The 19,349-nt window shown below is 32.7% G+C and overlaps 2 protein-coding genes across 5 annotated transcripts; both read left to right on the forward strand.

The window, feature by feature from the left end:
* The first annotated feature begins 92 nt into the window (after positions 1-92).
* LOC111305617 (uncharacterized) lies at positions 93-5,217 on the forward strand. The gene is made up of 5 exons (XM_022903312.2): positions 93-527; positions 1,864-2,020; positions 3,835-3,885; positions 3,993-4,085; positions 4,883-5,217. Exons 1-5 carry the CDS (start codon positions 376-378, stop codon positions 4,940-4,942), a joined length of 513 nt encoding a protein of 170 aa, XP_022759047.1. The 5' UTR covers positions 93-375; the 3' UTR covers positions 4,943-5,217.
* A 2,731-nt stretch (positions 5,218-7,948) lies between these two features.
* EMB2795 (condensin complex subunit) lies at positions 7,949-14,105 on the forward strand. 4 transcript variants are annotated; one of them, XM_022903317.2, is made up of 13 exons: positions 7,949-8,368; positions 8,570-8,671; positions 9,156-9,273; positions 9,823-9,893; positions 9,968-10,028; positions 10,105-10,305; positions 10,392-10,675; positions 10,766-10,910; positions 11,011-11,267; positions 11,366-11,399; positions 12,466-12,602; positions 12,846-12,956; positions 13,655-14,105. In XM_022903317.2, the coding sequence occupies exons 1-13, from the start codon at positions 8,111-8,113 to the stop codon at positions 13,850-13,852; spliced, it is 1,977 nt and encodes a 658-aa protein (XP_022759052.2). In that variant the 5' UTR covers positions 7,949-8,110; the 3' UTR covers positions 13,853-14,105. The 4 variants fall into 4 exon arrangements, with proteins under 4 accessions (XP_022759052.2, XP_022759048.2, XP_022759051.2 ...); XM_022903313.2 differs by having other exon boundaries at positions 7,981-8,368; positions 10,996-11,267; positions 11,348-11,399; positions 13,655-13,986; XM_022903316.2 differs by having other exon boundaries at positions 7,981-8,368; positions 10,996-11,267; positions 13,655-13,986.
* Positions 14,106-19,349: the final 5,244 nt, after the last annotated feature.

Below are 19,349 nucleotides of genomic sequence, written 5' to 3' on the forward strand. Positions count from 1 at the left end.
TTATTTAAAAAAAAAAAAAAAAACCAAAAGGTCAGTCAATGTTGCATTTATTATTAATTATATTATAATTTCTTGCCGCATAATTATTCTTCGCAGTTGCCCACATCTTAGAATAGTAGTACTAATAAAAAAATTCCAATAATTCTTTATTTCTTTCCTTCTCAACCAATCCACAGGCTCCCCCCTTCCTTGCCTCTTAATAATTAATAAACAATTCCAAAAGTTACCAGCCCAGAAGTGGGCCTATTCTCGTTGGCGGACCCCAGCGTTTCCCTCCCGTCGGCCCTTCCTTTTCTTCTCATTTTGCCGCTATTCGCTGAATAAGGCTTTGACGAAGCAGATCAGGCGGACTTCCTCAGTGATCCAAGTAAATAAATGGACGAGGTGATGACGGCAGTAGATGCGAGCTCAACGAAAGGCCACGAAGCTTCGTCTCCGTCGTCGAATCTGCTTCCTAACAACCTTCCTCTCATCGCGGCCTTCCTTGCCTTCGCTCTCGCTCAGTTCCTCAAAGTCTTCACCAATTGGTTCGTTCTTTCTTAATCTCACTTTCTTTTTGCTCATTTGCTTGTTTCCTTGTGGCATTTAATTAAATAATACAAAATTAAAATTTTCGTTTTTGCAATTTTCGAATCGTTATTTTGTTGTTGTTGTCGTTTGACGAGAAAGTTGTAGAGTCGAATCTTGGATGGAATTTGGTTAGGGCTTTGATTCAACACTTTTAACTAGCAACTGCTAAAAAAAAACATAACTGTTTACCATGAGAAAATGTAAATAGAAATGTTGGTATATTTGTTAATTTAATGAACAATGATTGCTAAGAACTTCTTTAGCCTAGTTGGGGAAACTTGTATTTAAACTTTCCTGTGATTGGTTCGATTTAACTCGCAATTTTGATGATTGAAGTTTTGACTCCTACTGGTTACCGATGTGCTTATCTGGTTGCCTTGTGAAAAAGCATATTGGTTTTCCTTTTTTTTTCCTTTTTATTTTGTTGCTTTCCTTTTTTAAGGAAAAAGAGAAAAGTGGATTTGATAGGATTAGCCTGGAGGAAATGCCTCCATTTGTCTTCAAAAATTGCGAGCAACTTGAAATTAAATGCTTATTGATGTTAAAGGAGGCCTTAAAAGTATTTTGGCATTTTCCTTTCTATCGTCATCATTCTTAAAATTTGGTGAAATAAAGATACTGGGCTCTTGAACTGCAATGGACTCATTGAAAGCATATGTTATATGATGTCTTTGGGTGTTTTTAGAGTCAAAATCAATTAAGGGATTGAATCGAATTTTTGAGGCAAGAAAATACTTCATCTAGATGAATTTCATGGGATCACACCATGTAGAGAAAACAAAGAAACTTTATTCACTAAAGCTTGGATGAATTGTTTGTGCAAAATTTGGTCAATGCAGATGTTATCTTACAACTCTACCATAAGAAATATAATAATGACTGTAATAACTTTATATGAGAAAGACTTCCTAATAGTTTAAAGTGGTCTTGAACCAAATCAAATAAGATAGGACTACACTCAAACTAAGACATCTGAGAGGATTCTAATATGGGAAGTATGAATACCATACTGCCCTTGGAAGTAAAAGGTACAAATCCATCCCTGGTCCTGGAAATTAAAGGTTTGTTCTTTGTAACCCTTTAACACAAGGTTTTGCTATAAGTTTGTTGTTTATGCATGGTTTTTTTTGGGATTATTTTTTTTTTTCGCTTGCATAGCAAGTTTATTTATTTACTTTTTGACGAAGTATGTAGTTTAATTAGGTTTTCAAGTTTCAGTTGATTCTAATCACAGGTCCAATGCTTTTTGAACAGTAGCTCAAATATTTGAACTTGTTTCTCCTGGATACTCAGGTTTAAAGAAAGGAGATGGGATTCTAAGAAGATGATTGATTCTGGTGGTATGCCATCATCGCACTCTGCAACTGTGACAGCTCTTGCAGCTGCTGTAGGTCTACAGGATGGGACTGGAGGACCAGCTTTTGCAATTGCAGTTGTCTTGGCTTGTGTTGTATGTGCTTCCTGAACTTTCATTTCCTTGTTGTGACATTCTCAAATATGACCTTTCTATTTATTGCCTGGTTTCTTTTGTTTTGTTTTTTATCCTTTTAATCTAATTTTAGAATCTGTGTTAGATTTGCATATCCTTGATTTTCCATATACCAAAATTTGCCCTGAGCTTGATGAGTTTCAGTTTTTCAATACTTACCTTCTGTACTATTGCAAAATTTGAGTTAGAAATTGCTAGGGATAATGGCCAATTTTGCCACCAAACTTACACCCGAAATTTTCATCACTTAATTCTTCTCAATTAGCCCACTGAACTCCAAATTTTGTGTGATTCTGCTTAAAAATTAATGAAGGCATTAACACGTAAACATGTAACTGTTATCTCTATTAAGTTGTTAGTCTGCACTAATGTCAATTAAGGAAAACAAAGAAATGGATGATACGTCATGATGATAAATAATTGTAAATGACTAAATCAAAATAATGCCTTATTTAATCTAATTAAGAAAAATAAATGATGAAGAGAGACAGAGACAGAAGTCTCTCTTTCTCTGTGGAACCTTCTCGCTCTTGTTGGCATGGGAATGCTGCAGACATTTAGCCACCTGCTGACCAGTGGCAATACCTCCTTTTACTTTTCTTCTCTCTCATTCCTTTTCCCTCTTATATTCTTCATGACCATAGACCTGAACCACCTGCTTAGATTGCTGCCAGCATGTCCAGCAACAATACTGATCTCTATTGTCTTTTCTCATTCTTCCAGAGAATGCTCACTAAACTTCTCTTCATAATCAACGGTCTCCTAGCAATTTGGCAATTGTGCAATCTGATAAATTGCAATACATATCCTCTTGACTCAATTTTCATGCACTGTGTGGCATGCATTTCTTTTGCTAGAATTTGTGATGATTGTTATTGTCTATCTTGTTTCCAAAAGACTTTAGTTTGGTTTGTTCGAACTGCTTCGAGTGATACTGATGTGAAGAGATTGGTTTTTGTTGTCCAGATCAAGTTGAGACTGTTCATTATTTATTTGGAAAGTAAATATTTGACAAAATAGTGCTCCATTGAATATTTTTTGAATGAAACTGGATAAAAACTAAAGTACAGTGGCTAACTGAAGGAAATTGAAGTCTCAATATTAAATAGTAGTTATAAGTTAAGTGGGGAAGTGAGCCTTTATCCCAATTTGCTATTTTTGTTGCTGCTTATAATGCTTGGAATTCTTTTTAGCTGCTCATAATGCTTGGAATAGCTGCTTATAATGCTTGGAATCGTTCTTAGTTGCGCAGAGTGTATGCTCTTTAACAAATTTGCTTAATCTATATCTATGAGGACACATTGAGATAATTTTCTATATGTGGCATGATTGGACCATAGCTCTGTTAGATGAATTTATTGTTGGTACTTCAGGCGTTTGCTTCCTGCTTAGATACTCTACATTGTATACTAGAACATCAGATAGGCTATTTTGTTAGGTTCAACCTGGAGACCCACTTGTTTACCAACAGAGAATAGAAAGCATGAAGTCAAACCTGATATTTAGCTTTATGCATATAATGTTAGTGATAAATACTTTAATCTTCATGTGCTCTATGTTTGGAAGACCCAAGTGGCCATATTTCTGGCTCTCCTTGAATATGGATGAACCTAATCAGGATCCTTATCAAAATATTTGCACTGTATTGACATTGATGCTCGTCTTTTTTTTATTCGCCAAACTTTTATTTTTAACTTGAAAATAGTTTCAATGAACAAGACTTTACATGCTTATTAATCTGTGGAGTTTTGTTGATGGTTTTTCAATATATGCAGGTAATGTATGATGCCTCAGGTGTCCGACTTCATGCTGGTCGTCAAGCTGAAGTAAGCCCTATTGTACTTTATATAAAGATGCAAAGTTAGTTGCCTTTTATTCACCTATATTCTGATGCCCTGGTATATGTTTATATTTTTTCTTTCCATATTGGCAGTTGCTGAATCAAATTGTCTGTGAGTTTCCTCCTGAACACCCATTGTCTAGTGTGAGGCCTCTGCGCGAATTACTTGGGCATACTCCACTTCAGGTCTGCTACTCTCTACGCTACACAAGTAGTTAAAATGACTATTGCTTCTTGCTTCCAATGCTTATTACTTTGTTAATTCTTCCAAAAGCATTTATTTCCCAAGATATCACTGTAGTTGACTATTCTTTTATAAATGTCAATCAATTTGTAAGACTGACATCACATCATGTTCCACCCTGAAGTCAGCAAACTCAAATATTGAAATAATGATTTAACTCTAAAAACAAAAGATTGGAGAAAAAAATATCTTGAGGGCTTCAAAGTCTACAGTTGAAATCTCAAAGCATAACGGCTACTTGAGACTGCCAAATCATTTAATCTTTTTGGATTGCTGTCTTACATCTGTTGGCAACCGCACCCTCTCTATATATTTTGTAAGGATGTAAAAGTGAAATTCTAGATGTCTAACTCACTTATCAATTACCAGTTGCAAAACAACAAGGCTTTCACTGGAGCACTATCATTTCGTTCCCCATTTTCTCTTTTAAAGAGATGGCTTGTCACTTAGTAAGCCAGGAGAAGCACTTTATAGTTTGTGAGATTATTTCCTGCTCGAATAGTATTATTTTACTTAGTGAAGGTTGAACATCTGCCGTGCAATTGAGTCTAATAAGTGATAATATCAGCCTTCTTTTGCATAGATAAGGTGGGACTAGGAATGCTAATATATACATTCTACCAAGGAAAAGAGAAGGAGGATAGCATTGACCTATTTTTCTTGGGAGACATCAGTCATTTAAGCATTTCAACAATCTTACCAACGGGCATAAATAATTGATGTATATCATTTGGTGCAGGTTGTTGCAGGTGCATTATTGGGATTTATAGTAGCTGTCCTGATGCGAAACTCTGTTTAGGATGTTACATAAACAACATTGATTCTTTTTCCTTCTCAGTAATGGGATGGGAGTATACATCAGTCTCAACTAGGAATGGAAGAAAGAGCTGCTGTCAATCTTAAGTTTCTGTTGTTGAAACCCTGTAAAGTTGCTCAGAGGATAAATACGACGAACTGATTTTAGTTTATTATGGACTTCACTTTTATTTTATGTCATTCGCAAATTTCGACTTTATAGCTTTTGCCAATTCTTAGGATGAATATGGTAAATATTATCGTCCCAAAATTCTTCTCCATCGTTCACTTGTTTATATTGATAGTTGTTTGCACCTGATATGCCTTCCGTGAAAACTATTGTAAGTCTATTTAATGTTATATTTATTATGTATCAAATACATGTAAAATATAAAAATTATTACATTATAATTAATATCGATACATTAAATAAAAATTATATTTTTTTTATTTTTTATCAAAATCATATTATTTTTACTAAAATTTTAAATCATATCGTTTTTTTATTTTTTTTTGTATTATTTTTATATAATTTTATTGTGTCATGATTAAAATTGTTACATTTAGTGGCAAGTTGTATTACAACAGTGTCGTACTGAAAATTATTAGGTCTAACTACAAGTTTTATTACAACAATGTGTATGGCAAATAATCTTTTTCTCCTTTTGAGCTTATTTCTCCTAATTTGCATTTGTAACTTCATATTTTGTCCCAATTTTGGCTGAGAGCCAGCTGATAAATGTGAACAATTGGATCTGTTCAGTAATGTTTCCTATCCAAAAAAATCGATGCAAAATTGCAAGTATTTAAGTTTCATTTGTTTTGTGAAAAATGATTTTTGATGTTTCATGAAAAATAATTTTTGAAAAATAAATTTTAAAAAGTATTTATATTTTTTGAATTGAAAAGATTTTCAGTTGTTTAGATAAGTTAATAAAAAATATTTTTTATTGTTTGGTTATTTTTTGAAAATTTTGTTTTTTTAAAATAATATTAATATAACTATTAAAATATTAAAATTTATTTGTTATTAAAGTATTTTGAAATTATTTATTATTAAAATTATTAATATTAAAAAACAATTATATTTTAGTCATATTTAATATTAAAATATTATGTTAATATAAAAAATAAAATAAAACTATTTTTTATTCTTTATAGTATTTATTAATATATTATATTAATAGTATATTATTTATTAATAATATATTATAATATTATTTACTAATATAATATACTATTTATTAATATAATATTATTTATAAAAAATTATATTAAAAAATATTGATAAATGATTTTACTTATGAACAGTTCTTTTTTTAAAAATATCTTTTTTTTTTAATTTGTAAGATAATTTCTAAAAAAATGATATTATTTTTTGTTAATCAATAAATCATTTTTAATTGATCAATAAATTTTTTATCAAATAAATATCTAAAAATACAAAAATTATTGTTTATAAAGCAAATAGAGCCTTAATTTCTTTCCGTTTCCAGTAGCAAGGAAAATTTTATTTACACCCCATGTATTATTTTATATACCCCACTTCCAAATACACTCTAATTTAAAAACTCAATTTCTTATTTCTACTAAATATATTCCACCCCTCATTTTATATTTTTCATTCATACCACTTATCTCTTATTCTCTCCTCATTTTATGAAATCAAACTTATCATAAATGGATATTTGAGAAACTTTAAAAATTCTCTATATCCATTTTTGATAAGATTAAAAACTTATTGAATATTTATTTTTAAACGATTTCACTTTTAATAATTGAAAATCTTAATCATACACTTATGAATCCATTTACTTAATCATGTGTGCAAACGGAACTAAAATCGAAGTTTTCAAGCATGTATGGTACAAACTTGTTATTTATTTTAAGATTTCAAAAAATCATGAACATCATTTTCTAGTTTTGCATGAATAAAAAAGTGTTATTTGTTTTCTAGTCTAAGATAATAACAACTTTATGCCTATGCATACTTGAAAACTAATATTTTTATTCCATTCGTATATATGATAAAGTAAGAATTATCATATCGATGACTCATTTGTATGCATGTATACTAATCCAAGCTCGAATATCCTACAAAATATTGACCTTGACAACTGTTATAAGCAGATTGATAAATTTAACAATAAAGATTTTTAATTTTTTAACCACCAATATTAGAGGTCTTTATTGTTGGAATTAAGCCATATTTCAGAGAAACCATTAAAGACTTTTAGAGATCTTAGTACATTAGATTTATTTATTTTAGTATTATTTATTTTGATATTAAATATATTTATTTTATTTAAATTAAAATTAAAAATTATCATGAGTTTATAATTAAATATATATTTTTGAAAATAGATTTTCAAAAATATAATATGACTTTCAAAATTTATTTCAAAAAATATAATATAATTATCAGAAATAGACATAATATAACTCTTGAAAATTTATTTTTGGGATATCTAAGCTATTGAGAGTATTTTTGTCATTTATTAAAAGTTAAAATTGATATTTGTTATGTGTGTTTTTTTTTTTAATTTTAAAATATATAAAAAAAAAATTATGATGTATCTAGAAGCTTCCAATTTGTATAAACACATGTTACCAATGGAGTCAACATAATTAGCGACAAAGGATAATTTCATTACAACATTGAAGTAGAAAATTAATAAATGATTTTTTGTGTAGGAAAAGTCAATATGATATTTCGTTAAAAGTTTAAAAAGTAATTTTGCTAGTTGCTTATATTTTAACCTAAAATTTAAAAACTACACTACCCATTGTCAATTGTCAAATGGTAAAATCAAAATCGAAATGGAGTCATTTTTTTGTCAAGAAAATTGGAGGGTCAATGGGGGATGTGCTTAGAGCTGAAAGTAAAATAAACAAACGGTCTTGATACATTGATCTCTCACCCTGTACGCTACGGAGAGCCACACGGTAAAATTGCCTGTCACTCATCATCCAGATTCAATTCAAAGCACAAATTGGAGGGAAAAGAAAAGAAGAAACCATTTTTATTATTTTTTATAACGAAAGAAAACCAATCTCTTTTCTTTTCTTTTCTTTTTTTTTTCCCCTTCATTTCAAATACTGAAATACACAGGCTCTGACTGAACCAGGCTCCATCAACCCGTTAAAGAAGAAAGACTAAACCCCTAAGCCAATGGCCGAAGCCCTAAGCCCTAACCCTAGGCCAAGGATCCCTATGGCCTCTCGCATCCAATCCCCAACAAGCCCCTTCTTCTTGGGCTCTAACGACGACAAGCTCGAACGTGCCCAGGCTCGAGCCGCTCGAGCTGCCGCCATCCGCCGCAAGTCCGTCGCTTCCCATGCTCAGCCGCCTACTGATCCCGATCCCTGCCTCGCTAAAGACCAGATTCTCGAGCTGTTCCAAAATTGCATCAAATTGGCCAGTGAAAATGTCTCTAATTCCTCTTTCTCTCCCTCAATTATTTATATTATACGAAGAGGAGGGTTTTTCTTTATATATTTAAGTGCATTTGTGTGATTTTTTTTTAAATTAAGAAAATTGTAAGTGATAGCAGTGGAGCTTTGGTGGTTGAATTGTTTTAATATCATTTTATCTGCATTTAACTGTATTTTTTTTCTTTTTTGGGTGCAGAAAATTAATCAAAAGAATACTTGGGAGCTGAATTTAATAGACCATCTTCGGGAGATTATCAAGGTTGAAGAAGAAAATGATGTGGAGACGAACTTTCAAAAGGTATATTTAGCATTTTTTTTTTTTTATGTTTAATTTGGTGGAAAATTGAACAAAAAGCTATTTAAACGACCCAGAAATATAATTCAAATAAAATTCATATAATTGACCAAAAAAAAAAAAATTCATATGAAAAAGTTGAAGCTATAATGGGTAGTTTAGAGTGAAGAATGTTGCATGTTTTTGGTTACTAATGTTATCGCAATTTTAAATTCCAGTGACTAAATTGATACTTAGACTGACACAAGAGGTTACTTGAATGATGTTGTTCTGGATCAGTGCATCTGCATTTTCAAGGGAACACATGTCAGACTATGAGTAACTTTCGTGCAGATGATGAGCTGAAGCCAGTGGTTATAGCTGTGAAAGTAAAAATTTTTAGAAATGTTTGGAGAAAAAATGCCAAACAAATTGTGGATTGATAATTGATAATATTATCACTGTTTTCTTCATGTTTAATGAATGAGTTACATTTTACTTCTTACAGGCTAGTTGTACTTTGGAAGCTGGTGTTAAAATTTACTCAATGAGGGTGGATTCGGTTCACTCAGAGGCATACAAGGTTCTTGGTGGGATAAACAGAGCAGGTCAAGAAAATGAGCAAGGTTAGGTTTCTTTTATGGTGGTACCTAGCTTATTTCTCTCTATCTCAGTTTATATGTCTGATTTGTCATTTATCAATGTGAGCTCTTTGTGGCATTTGCTTTTCTTCAGTTTAGCTTCTTGGTTTTGAAAAACTGTTAAATAAAGGAACAAACTATGGCTAAGAGCATAATCTGCACTACTGCATAGAATGAAATGCAAGAGGCTGTACTAAAGCCATGCTAATGTTAAAGATTTTACAGTATTTACAAAGGCATTGTCAATCAACTCTAACCTAACAATATGTTCTATAAATATGTGGACTGCATATGTAGAAACATAGACACAATCAATCCACATATGCAATCCAAAACATACATTTACTTCATGGTTTGTGATTTTCCCTCTGTCTCATTACTTTAGGTTTAACACAATGATGCTAAGTTATTTAATCATTACATAAGATTGAGCTTCAAACCAACCACAAAATTCTAGAATTTTCTTATCTGTTGACTTGCTCAGCTTTATCCTTCCAGATTTTTAGCTAATGTGATATTATGTTATAATGCTAGATTCTGTGGTGGAGAATGCCAATATTGATACTGCACAGGAAGGGAATCCAAAGAAAGAGACAGAGAAAAAGGTTTGTGGTATGGTCTTTAAATTTAAAGAAATTTCTAATCCAAACTACATATTAATAAACGTCTATATATGCAGATGTCCCCTTTATCAACATTGGAATCTTCTTTTGAGGCTCTTAATGTAAAGAAATTTGATGGTAATCACACATACCAACAATCTTGATTCCTGTGTGAGCTACAAGCTTTGATTATGATGCCCTCTTTTGTTTTCAGTTGCATTTGCAGTGGATCCTCTCTATCATCAAACATCTGCGCAATTTGATGAAGGTGGAGCCAAGGGTCTGTTGTTGAATAATCTTGGTGTTTATGCTGGATGTCGGGTTCTCTTTGATTCATTCGAAGTGCCAGGGAAGGAAATGCCTTCTGCAAATCAACACGATATATCAGAAACAATAGATCTGTCTTTTGCTGGAGGTTTGGTTTTGGTTTTCCCTGTTTTAGACATGTTTATCTGAGAAACTTGGGTTTTTGATTACTGTCGTTCTTTGATATATTTACAGAATACCTTGAGCATATGGTTTTGAACATGCGAGCAAAGGATGAGATTTCACCGACCCTCAAGATTATAGTCAATCAATTCGATGAAGATAACAGAAGGCCACTGGAGAACTTTTCCTGCAGCCAGAGGTCAACGGACCAAGCTGACACTATAAATAATGAAATAGAGTTTGATGGTGATGCATTTGAGAGTTTTGAAACTGATGGTTTTGATCATGATGACCAACCAAGCATTGTTGATGAAGAATATAATGGGGCAGAGCCAACTTTTATGAGTTATAATGAGGTTTAACATGTTTCCTTCTCTTAATTGTTTGAAGAGGTTAAGAACAAAAATATATGCTCATTATTCATAAATCATAATTGAATTCCACAGGATACTGAGCAATTTTCTTTCAACAATCCTGATGGGGACAACAAATTTAAAGAAGTTGATGAATATTTGTTTCTGAGCTTGGGATTTTCTTTGAAACAAAATGCTTGGGCAGGTCCTGATCATTGGAAATATCGAAAAACTAAAGGTGCGTGCCATGGGGCCATTGACAGGTGCTACATTTGATCAACAATTTTTTTTTTCCTTTAGCAGTTCATTGACATGATTTCAAGTGTTGAGTATCATAGGTTCTGAGGATGTATCTAATGAAGAAAATACAGCAGCGTTAACGGCAAAGAAAGCTAGAAATAAGAAACAAGCTGAGCCTGATATTGATTTCACAAAAGCCTTTGATGATGAAATGCCAGACATCTTTGCTCCTCCCAAAAATCCAAAGTCATTACTTCTGCCTTCAAATAGAGCTCCTTGTAACACAAAGCTTCCTGAAGATTGTCACTATCAACCTGAGGATCTTGTCAAATTGTTTCTTTTACCCAATGTGATGGTAATATGTGCCACCAAGTTTGCTACTAAAATATGACTTGTTGAAGTGTTTTTCTCCCTATTTGGCTTTGTTTTCGTAAGATGCATGTTCTTTTGCAGTGCCTTGGTAGAAGAAGGAGAAGAAAGTTTTCAGGTAATCTTTCTTCTCTCATAGATACTTCTCAAATAGTAGTACTTGTCTTGAATGTCTGTGAACTGCCAATCATTCTAGTCTATCTATTCCATGTTACTAGTACTAGCTATGTAGTTTGTGTCATATTATACTATTTGCTTCTTGAATTGGTATTCTCATATCATGAGGTATTCATGCTTTTGTTTTCAATTATTAGCTATGGGGAGAGAAGAGGAAAGGATAAGAGGTAAGCTGCTCTCATCTTTGTTTGGAAGATTTTCAAGGCTTCAAGGGAGAGATCGATCCCTTGAAAGCCCTGTTTTCTAGTTCATCTAAGACAAGTTGCCCATATTTCCTGTTGTACTCCTAACTTTTCCAACTAAAATAAACATTTCCTCTAATAAAATAAAACATATACTGGTACAGTTTCAAGTTATCTCGTACTCTCTGCTTTCCATCTAACCAAATGAAGTGAAAGCACTCTCCTTCGTTTTATCTTGCACTGAATCCTGCCCAATCGGGTTAGATGGGGTCATTAACCTAGATAAAATGAAACCTTTTTCACCCTTATCGCTCCTATTAACTTTGAGCATAAAGGTATCAATGAAACCTTTACTTATTAGCCTGGAATAATCTTACATGATTAGCAAGAGCATTTTGTTTTTTGTTTTTTGTTTTTTTTTGGCTTTTTTTGAGTCATATCAGTATGTATGAGGACTTGTTCTTGCTTTCTTGCATATTGCTTTGTTAATTTTCATTTTACAAATGTCAGTTCTCCTAATGAGTTAGAGTTAAAAGTTTGTTTTACTTGTTATTTAGCTTTGGGGATATAATGTAAGTGTTTACTCATATTAAATACTTTAAATATATAATTTGATTATGATTTGTTATGGAAACTTTTTCTTCTTGGCTTACAAATACATACTTGGAACTTTTTCCTTGCTTTTTTTGAAATGTTCATCTTAATTGTTTTTTTTTCCCTGTAGATTAGTTCTTGTTTTCAATGTTTCTATTGATGATAAAATGCAGGACATTTACTGATGTACGATGGTATAGTTTTTATCTTCACATTTTACTTAATTTTCAGATGAAACAAGGGAGCAGTGTGATGATTATGATCCACAGCCATCCTGGGAAGAGCAAAGTGGATTTGGTGGTTTTGACAATGAAATTGATCATAGCGATGTGGATGACTCCAGCACACTTGTTACGCAACCTCGTCAGGTTTTTTTTTTAGCCTTTATTTCTGGCATTTCTCCGTGCTAGCCCTAGATGGTGCCCACTGAGTGAAACAAGGAGTTATAGGGACTGTATTTTGGATTTTTAGTAAATTACAACCTCAATTACTGATTTAGATAATGGGCCCCGGGATGGGTTGTTTGTAATTCAAGATTCATCTCATATCTTAAATATGTAGTTACATGCTATTTACTTTCTAGTTTTCATTTCTTTTTATCTCATTTTCAGGTTAGTAAAATTGAAGTTCAATATGATAAGACATCTAAACAAGTTGATGTTCAAACTTTGAAAGAAACTCTTTGGGACCGTATACAACAATCTCCAGAAACATCATTTCAGGTATACCAATTTTCTTTTGCTTTTCATAACGTTCTTTTCATCACAGAGGATTCATCTTATTATCATTATTTTGCTCACATAGTAAGTGGGGTAAAATCTGCACGAATATGCTTTGCCTGCATACGGAGGCACTCAAATGCATCTTTGCTTTTTCCACCATCAGCAGTTGAAATACAGGAAAACTTAAGCAGTGAAACTCATGTTTTTAATGTATAAAAGAGAGTATATCAGAAAGCTAAACATAGATAATGAAACCTAAAAGCATGTCATGTTTAATGAAGAAAAATTTTGAAGCAGGATAATGAAATGAGAACTTGATTTGATTCCCTAGAAGTTTGATTTCTCTTACTGAATGTTAATCTTAACATTGATGTTTTGGAGGCAATTAATTGTTTATCATGGATGCTTTGATTAAGTGTATCGTATATGAAGATTTTGATAAATAACATACTTTTAGTAGCTCTATTTCCTATCTATAATCAAAAGAGAGCTCATTTCCAAACCTTCATCAATAAGAACTTCGTTATTCAATTCATTATGTTGAATTGAATAAAGGGAAAGAGAACATTATGTTGTAGTGTCCCAAAGCAAGAACCAAGATATCCAATTTGGAACAAAAGTATACTTTTTTTGGCTGTGTTCATTTTATTCTTAATGAAGTTGTGAATTCTAACTTCGAACATTTTCCTTTTCTAAAGGCCCCTGAAGAGATGATATCATTCAAGCATCTCTTGGCTAGCTTTCCTATTGATTGCAAAGCTGCTGCAACAATCGAGGAAATCTCTCCTCATCTGTGTTTCATATGCCTGCTACATTTGGCCAATGAGCATGGACTGAGCATCCGTGGTTGTCCCAACATGGATGATCTTGGTATTCAACTTCCTCACAACAGATAAGCACAGCACAGGTGAAGTGATTTATATCATCCCTCACCTCATACTGCTTGTAAAAATGTTTGTTAACCTGTTAGCTCGGCAACAACTGAGGTGCCGAGCAACTGGAAGTCTTGTAAGCCTGATCTTGTTCTTACATCTAAGTAGGTTGCTAAAACACTCAACTCAAAACTTGAGAAATTGGTGCTCTGTACGTCATAAAGCCCGGGTGCTTTCTGAACTTTGTCATTTTTGTGGAAAGCATTATTGTTTCTGATCCCTGGTGCACATTTTACACAACAGAATTGGATTAATGTTACTTCTAAATCTTTTAATTAGATTATGAATATCAGAAAATGTCTTCCTCCATATATTGTTCACCGACATCTTACAGTTTTGTTAAAATGCCACTACTTGGGATTGTCATCAAGGCTGATTCAGATATTTTCATCATGGGTAAACAAATGGAAAGGTCATGACAATTGATAAGTGGCTCATATCTGAGATTTAGGGATTACTGGGTTCCTGACTTGCAGCTTGTTTGTTTCTATTTTAAGTTTTATAGGGGCAATCAAATATGATAATTTTGTGCCTAGTCTATAAATAGTAAATAACATTGACATCTAATTCAAATCTTAATCCAATTAGTTTATGTAGCTATATTTTATACGTAGTATTTAATAAATTTGAGATTCAAATTTTAATATTTGTAATTATTTTTTATTTTCATATTGCAGTTTCCTTTATAAAAAAAAAAAAAAATTGACACCAGTAATAAGAGGACAGAAACTTTGCTTTTGCATGTATATGTAACTCGTAAACTAACAATCTCAATCCCAGTGATAAAATTTTATTTGATACAAGTAATTATTTTAAGTTTTGGCCTACTATTTCATTTTCATTTTTTTGATAATTATTTTTAATAAAATCATGAAATTGGAAAATTTCTGAAAATGATGTTTGTAAAATTTGAATTTCAAAATTTTCAAAAAATATTTTTTTATAATTTTAATAAAATATGATCTTTCAAAAAATAATTATTAAAATTAAATTTGTTTGAAAAACATTAGACAAAGAGTATTAAAGGTTGGAAAGAGTTTTTTGTGTTAAAAAATTGAAAGTGTCGGATGATATTTCCCATGTGAGCAATTACATTTTATAAAATCGATGTCTAACATTTATTTTGTTCTTATGAAAGTAAAAACCATTACCATATGTTTTTGTGAGAGATAAAGCGAAAAGAGAAGGGAAAAAGCAAAGAAAACGAATAACATAGCGATGTTTTTTTGTTTCGTCTTGCGTGAGGTTTAGGGAACATGTGAGATATTTATTTTATCTACTTGGTCAAGGGAGTGGTGGAGAATGAAGATTGCGAAGGGAATACTCTAAACTCATGGAATGGGATAGATTTAATTTACACCTACCAAATTTATTAGAGAGGGACCTTTTAGCAATAGAAGTATACGATTATTTAGCGATCATCTTTGAATTAATTAGTATGTTATTTGTTTGTGTCAAGTTTTGATGTGGGAGTGTTTTTGGAAGGATAGAAGACAAATGTTAAAGGTAAAACTAAAAATGTTTCTTACATTTGTATTTTCACGCACAAATTAAAAAAAAAATTAGAAGAAAAGAAAGATAAGGAATTAGGATTAGAGAGAACTTGCCTTAACAATGCGTAGATGTTTGTATTTATAGATGAGAGGCATGAGACCAAAGGAGGACAATAATGACATAACATTGAGCTTGTCAGGTTGACTTGACATGTTAAATCAGTATAAATGTCTGAAATATCCTTGGCTATATGCTATGGGTCTTTAATAGGGAAAAAGATCAACATACCCTTTTTACCATTAAATGTTTCCAATATTTTGTCCTCTTGTCAAGCAGTTTGAATGTCAGATTATAAGGTATGTATTTGATCTATTTTGTATAAGTCGGTTGAGTGAAGGGAAACGACGTGAAATCAGATCTCTCATTATTGACATCGATGTAAAAGTCAATGTTTGGGGTAACTGACTACAAATTGTGGGTCGACCTAGTAGGGGTTTGATCTTACGTGTATGTTTTGAGTTGAGTGCATAGCTAGCTCGAAGGTGGCTGACATGTCCTTTGTCCGGGGTGATTTAGGATTAGGATGGGAGTTTGTTTGGTCGACGTAGGACTTAAACGTTTTTTTAAAAGTTTGGATTTAAGTCTTCATTTGGAATTCTGGTGATGAATTGGATATTGATTCGTCAAGTTAATTCAAGCTGAGGAATTTGCCTGACCTGTCCTGGGGAGCTATCCTATGCAACCTATTTGACTTGGGGGGTTATCTGGTCTGGCTAGTTTGATGGTATTAAATGAGGAGAGAGATAACTTGAATGAAAAAATCTAAATTGGGGAAGACAAAAAGATGTCTTCGCATCTACATTTTGACACATGGCATAATTTAGGCCATTCATCTGATCTGAGACATGGCTATATAAAGAGCTTTTGGAGCTTTCATTTTTTACCTTTTTGCTTTTATTGCTTTCAATCTGACTTAAATTTTATGACCTCAAAAGCTTTTCAGCTTTATAGTTTTTCTTTTCATCCGTTTTTTTCATTTTTTTTAGTGCATACTTTTGATTATGTCTTTTACTTTTAGTTCTGAGGAGGTTGGGAGTTTTAAGATAGAACCTAAGGGTGGTCAGCTCAGAGAGGACGACAATGACCTAATTTTGCTAGTCATCAAAAGTCGTAATTGTCAGAGGATAACCTACTAGTTCAACCTAATGTCTAAGGAATGGCAACAATGAAATGATGATAATGTTCTGGCAAGAGAAGAACAAATCTTGAGTATAGAGGAGTTATGTGCTTAGATAGGTTTCGAATTAGAGAATCCACCTATTTTTTTCATTTCTCAGGTTGATTTTTTTTTCTATGGCCAACCTTTTCTTATTTTCGGTTGTTTTCCGTTCTGGGGTCCAATCTCATTAATTTTCTTTTACTTTTATTCTTTTACCCATAAATGCTCCTATTGTCACTTTCATTCTTTTTCAGTTAACTTTCGTTAAAATTACTTTTTTTTCGATGGGTTTCCACGATGTCTTTTTTCCCTAAAGTCGTGTTGTTCTTAACCACTGTTCCATCTTGGAATTTTACTCTTGCTTAGGAGTCGGAGTCTTTTGGCAGTGAAGATTCTAATTTTAAAGAGGGTTCCGAAGAATAACAGGATGAATGAGGTACCTCGACAGGGGAAAGTGATGACGAGAAGAGGAATCCTTTGAGGCAGGATGAGCTGGTCGAGGTTCTTGTATATATTCCTTGTGATCTTGGTATGATCCCAATGATGTGATGAGGGAACTAAAGGATAGGGTTAATTTCGTGGATTGTCCTAATATATGTTTAGCTCATCACGTCTGTGCTTTGATGACGACCTTTTATTTTCTCAAAGAAGGGTATAGTATATTAATGTCAAACTCTTTAAATTGAGTCACTAATAAACTGGAGCCACATAGGCTCTATGTATATTAGGATTCATATATGGCTAGTCTAGGGTTTCCACTTCATTCTTTATTTGTTTTAATTTTTAATTTTTATAATTTAACTATCACTCAACTCATTCCTAACTTTATATGGCATATAGTAGGTTTTATCATTCATTGTCAACACTTAGATATTCTTTCCAATCTCTTTCTATTTAGAGAATTTTTTTCATTAAAAGGCATATCAGTGATAAGAGGTGGTATTACTTAATAGCTCGACCTAATAAAAAACTATTTGTTGATTGTCTAAGCTCTATTAAAAATTAAAAGTTGCTATTCTTTTGCCTTTAGAAACAAAAAATAAATAAAGATGGCAAGACCAAAGTTGAAGCTTGGGAGATAATAAATAAGCCTGATATTTTTGTAGATGTGCCAGTAGCTCTCTTCGTCTTGTACTTATCAGATCGAGATAAAATAATTAAGTACACCTGTAAGAGGAAACTCGTCATAAATGCTTATAAGTAACCTTTCTCGAAGTAATAAATGAGACAAAGTACTAAGATAGGTGTGAGATAACCTCGTAGGATTTTATTTTAACCTAATTTTTATCTAATTTTTAGCTTAGTTTTACAGAGATATCTATCAACAAATATATTAAATTCTTTCTATTTCAGCATGAACCATGGCCCAAAAGGGCTTATAATAAGAAGATTTAGCTTGAGGCCTCTTTTCATGAAAAAAGTAAGATTAACCCTACATTGGGTAGACCATTGAACACCTTGGCCCAGTACTTTCCCATTGGTCAAAAGATAAAGCCAACAGCTTATCAGAAGGTAGTACCTCTTTTTGCTAATAAGCTAAGGGTCGAGGTCTCCTCCTCTACTTTGGAGAATCTCGAATCAAGTGTGTTAAGGCCTAGTTAAAAAACAATTTGCACGAGGTTGGAGTACACCCTGGCTGATGATTTCACAAAAAACCTCGACATGGTATGGAGATTCTACAAGGTCATAGTCTTTCATCTTGATGAGCATTGCTTAACTCTTATTTAGTTTTTTCATTGTTCTTCGATTTCATTTTTGTTTAAGTTAGAGCTTGTCTTATGCAGTTCATCAAAAGCTCTTATCTCAGTCTCTTAACAACACTAACCAAGCCTTCCATCAAGCCTACCTTGCTATGGTTCACTTGCTTAAGGCTGAGAAGGATGTAACTGCCTTGAGTTAAGAGTACAAAAAATGCTTGGATGTTTTAGGTAATGTTAGGTCTAGCTTCATTGCATCCCACAAGAAGAAGGCTGAGTAAAGTAGAGAATAAATGAGCTGACAACCAAACTGGATATCGTCGACATTGAAACATCAGTAGAGTCAATGAAAGAGTAGGTTGAGCTGAAATTTAGTGACATTCAGGTTAAGATAACTAGGCTGAGGTATGAGCTAGAAGCTGGGGTGAAAAAAAAAAGCTGAAAAAAAATGCTATTGAGGACTTCAAGGCCTCCGATGAATTCTACAGGCTTTAAATAAAGTTCTCTATGGATAACATGCTCGGTGCATTCGAGTTGGCCAAAGACAAGGTGTAATTCAAATTTGTCGACCTTAACCTCGACTTTTCTAATATCGATATCAACAATATCAAATAGAGACCTCTTTGGAATCAGTCTGGGGAAGAGGAAGGGGAAAGGGAAGGGGAAGAAGATGAAGATCGAGCACTAGATGCTAAGCTCAAGGCCGCTTTAGGGGCCAAACCAAAGTGGACAAGGTTGGGAAAACTCAGGCTAAGGTTGTTGTTGCTGCTCCTAATGATAAGGGTGCCACTGTTGCTATTGCTGTTGATGTTGTTGATACATAGCTTTTTTTTTAAAAAACTTTTTATAAATTTTTGTTTAGAATTATTGATGTATGCCGTCAGTTTTTGTTGTGACCTCAGATAGGAATCACTCCACCGAAACTTTTATCAAAGATAATTTTTTGTACGGACTTGAAATGAAATATATTTACTAGAAAGAAGTTTAATTTTTATCAATGATAAGTTTAACGTTATTTTTTCTTTACTTGAAAAAGTTTAGGCTTGGTTAA

The sequence above is a fragment of the Durio zibethinus genome, chromosome 21, assembly GCF_047325235.1.
Source record: "Durio zibethinus cultivar Kanyao isolate XHJ-2024 chromosome 21, ASM4732523v1, whole genome shotgun sequence".
In the NCBI taxonomy this organism is placed as follows: Eukaryota; Viridiplantae; Streptophyta; class Magnoliopsida; order Malvales; family Malvaceae; genus Durio; species Durio zibethinus.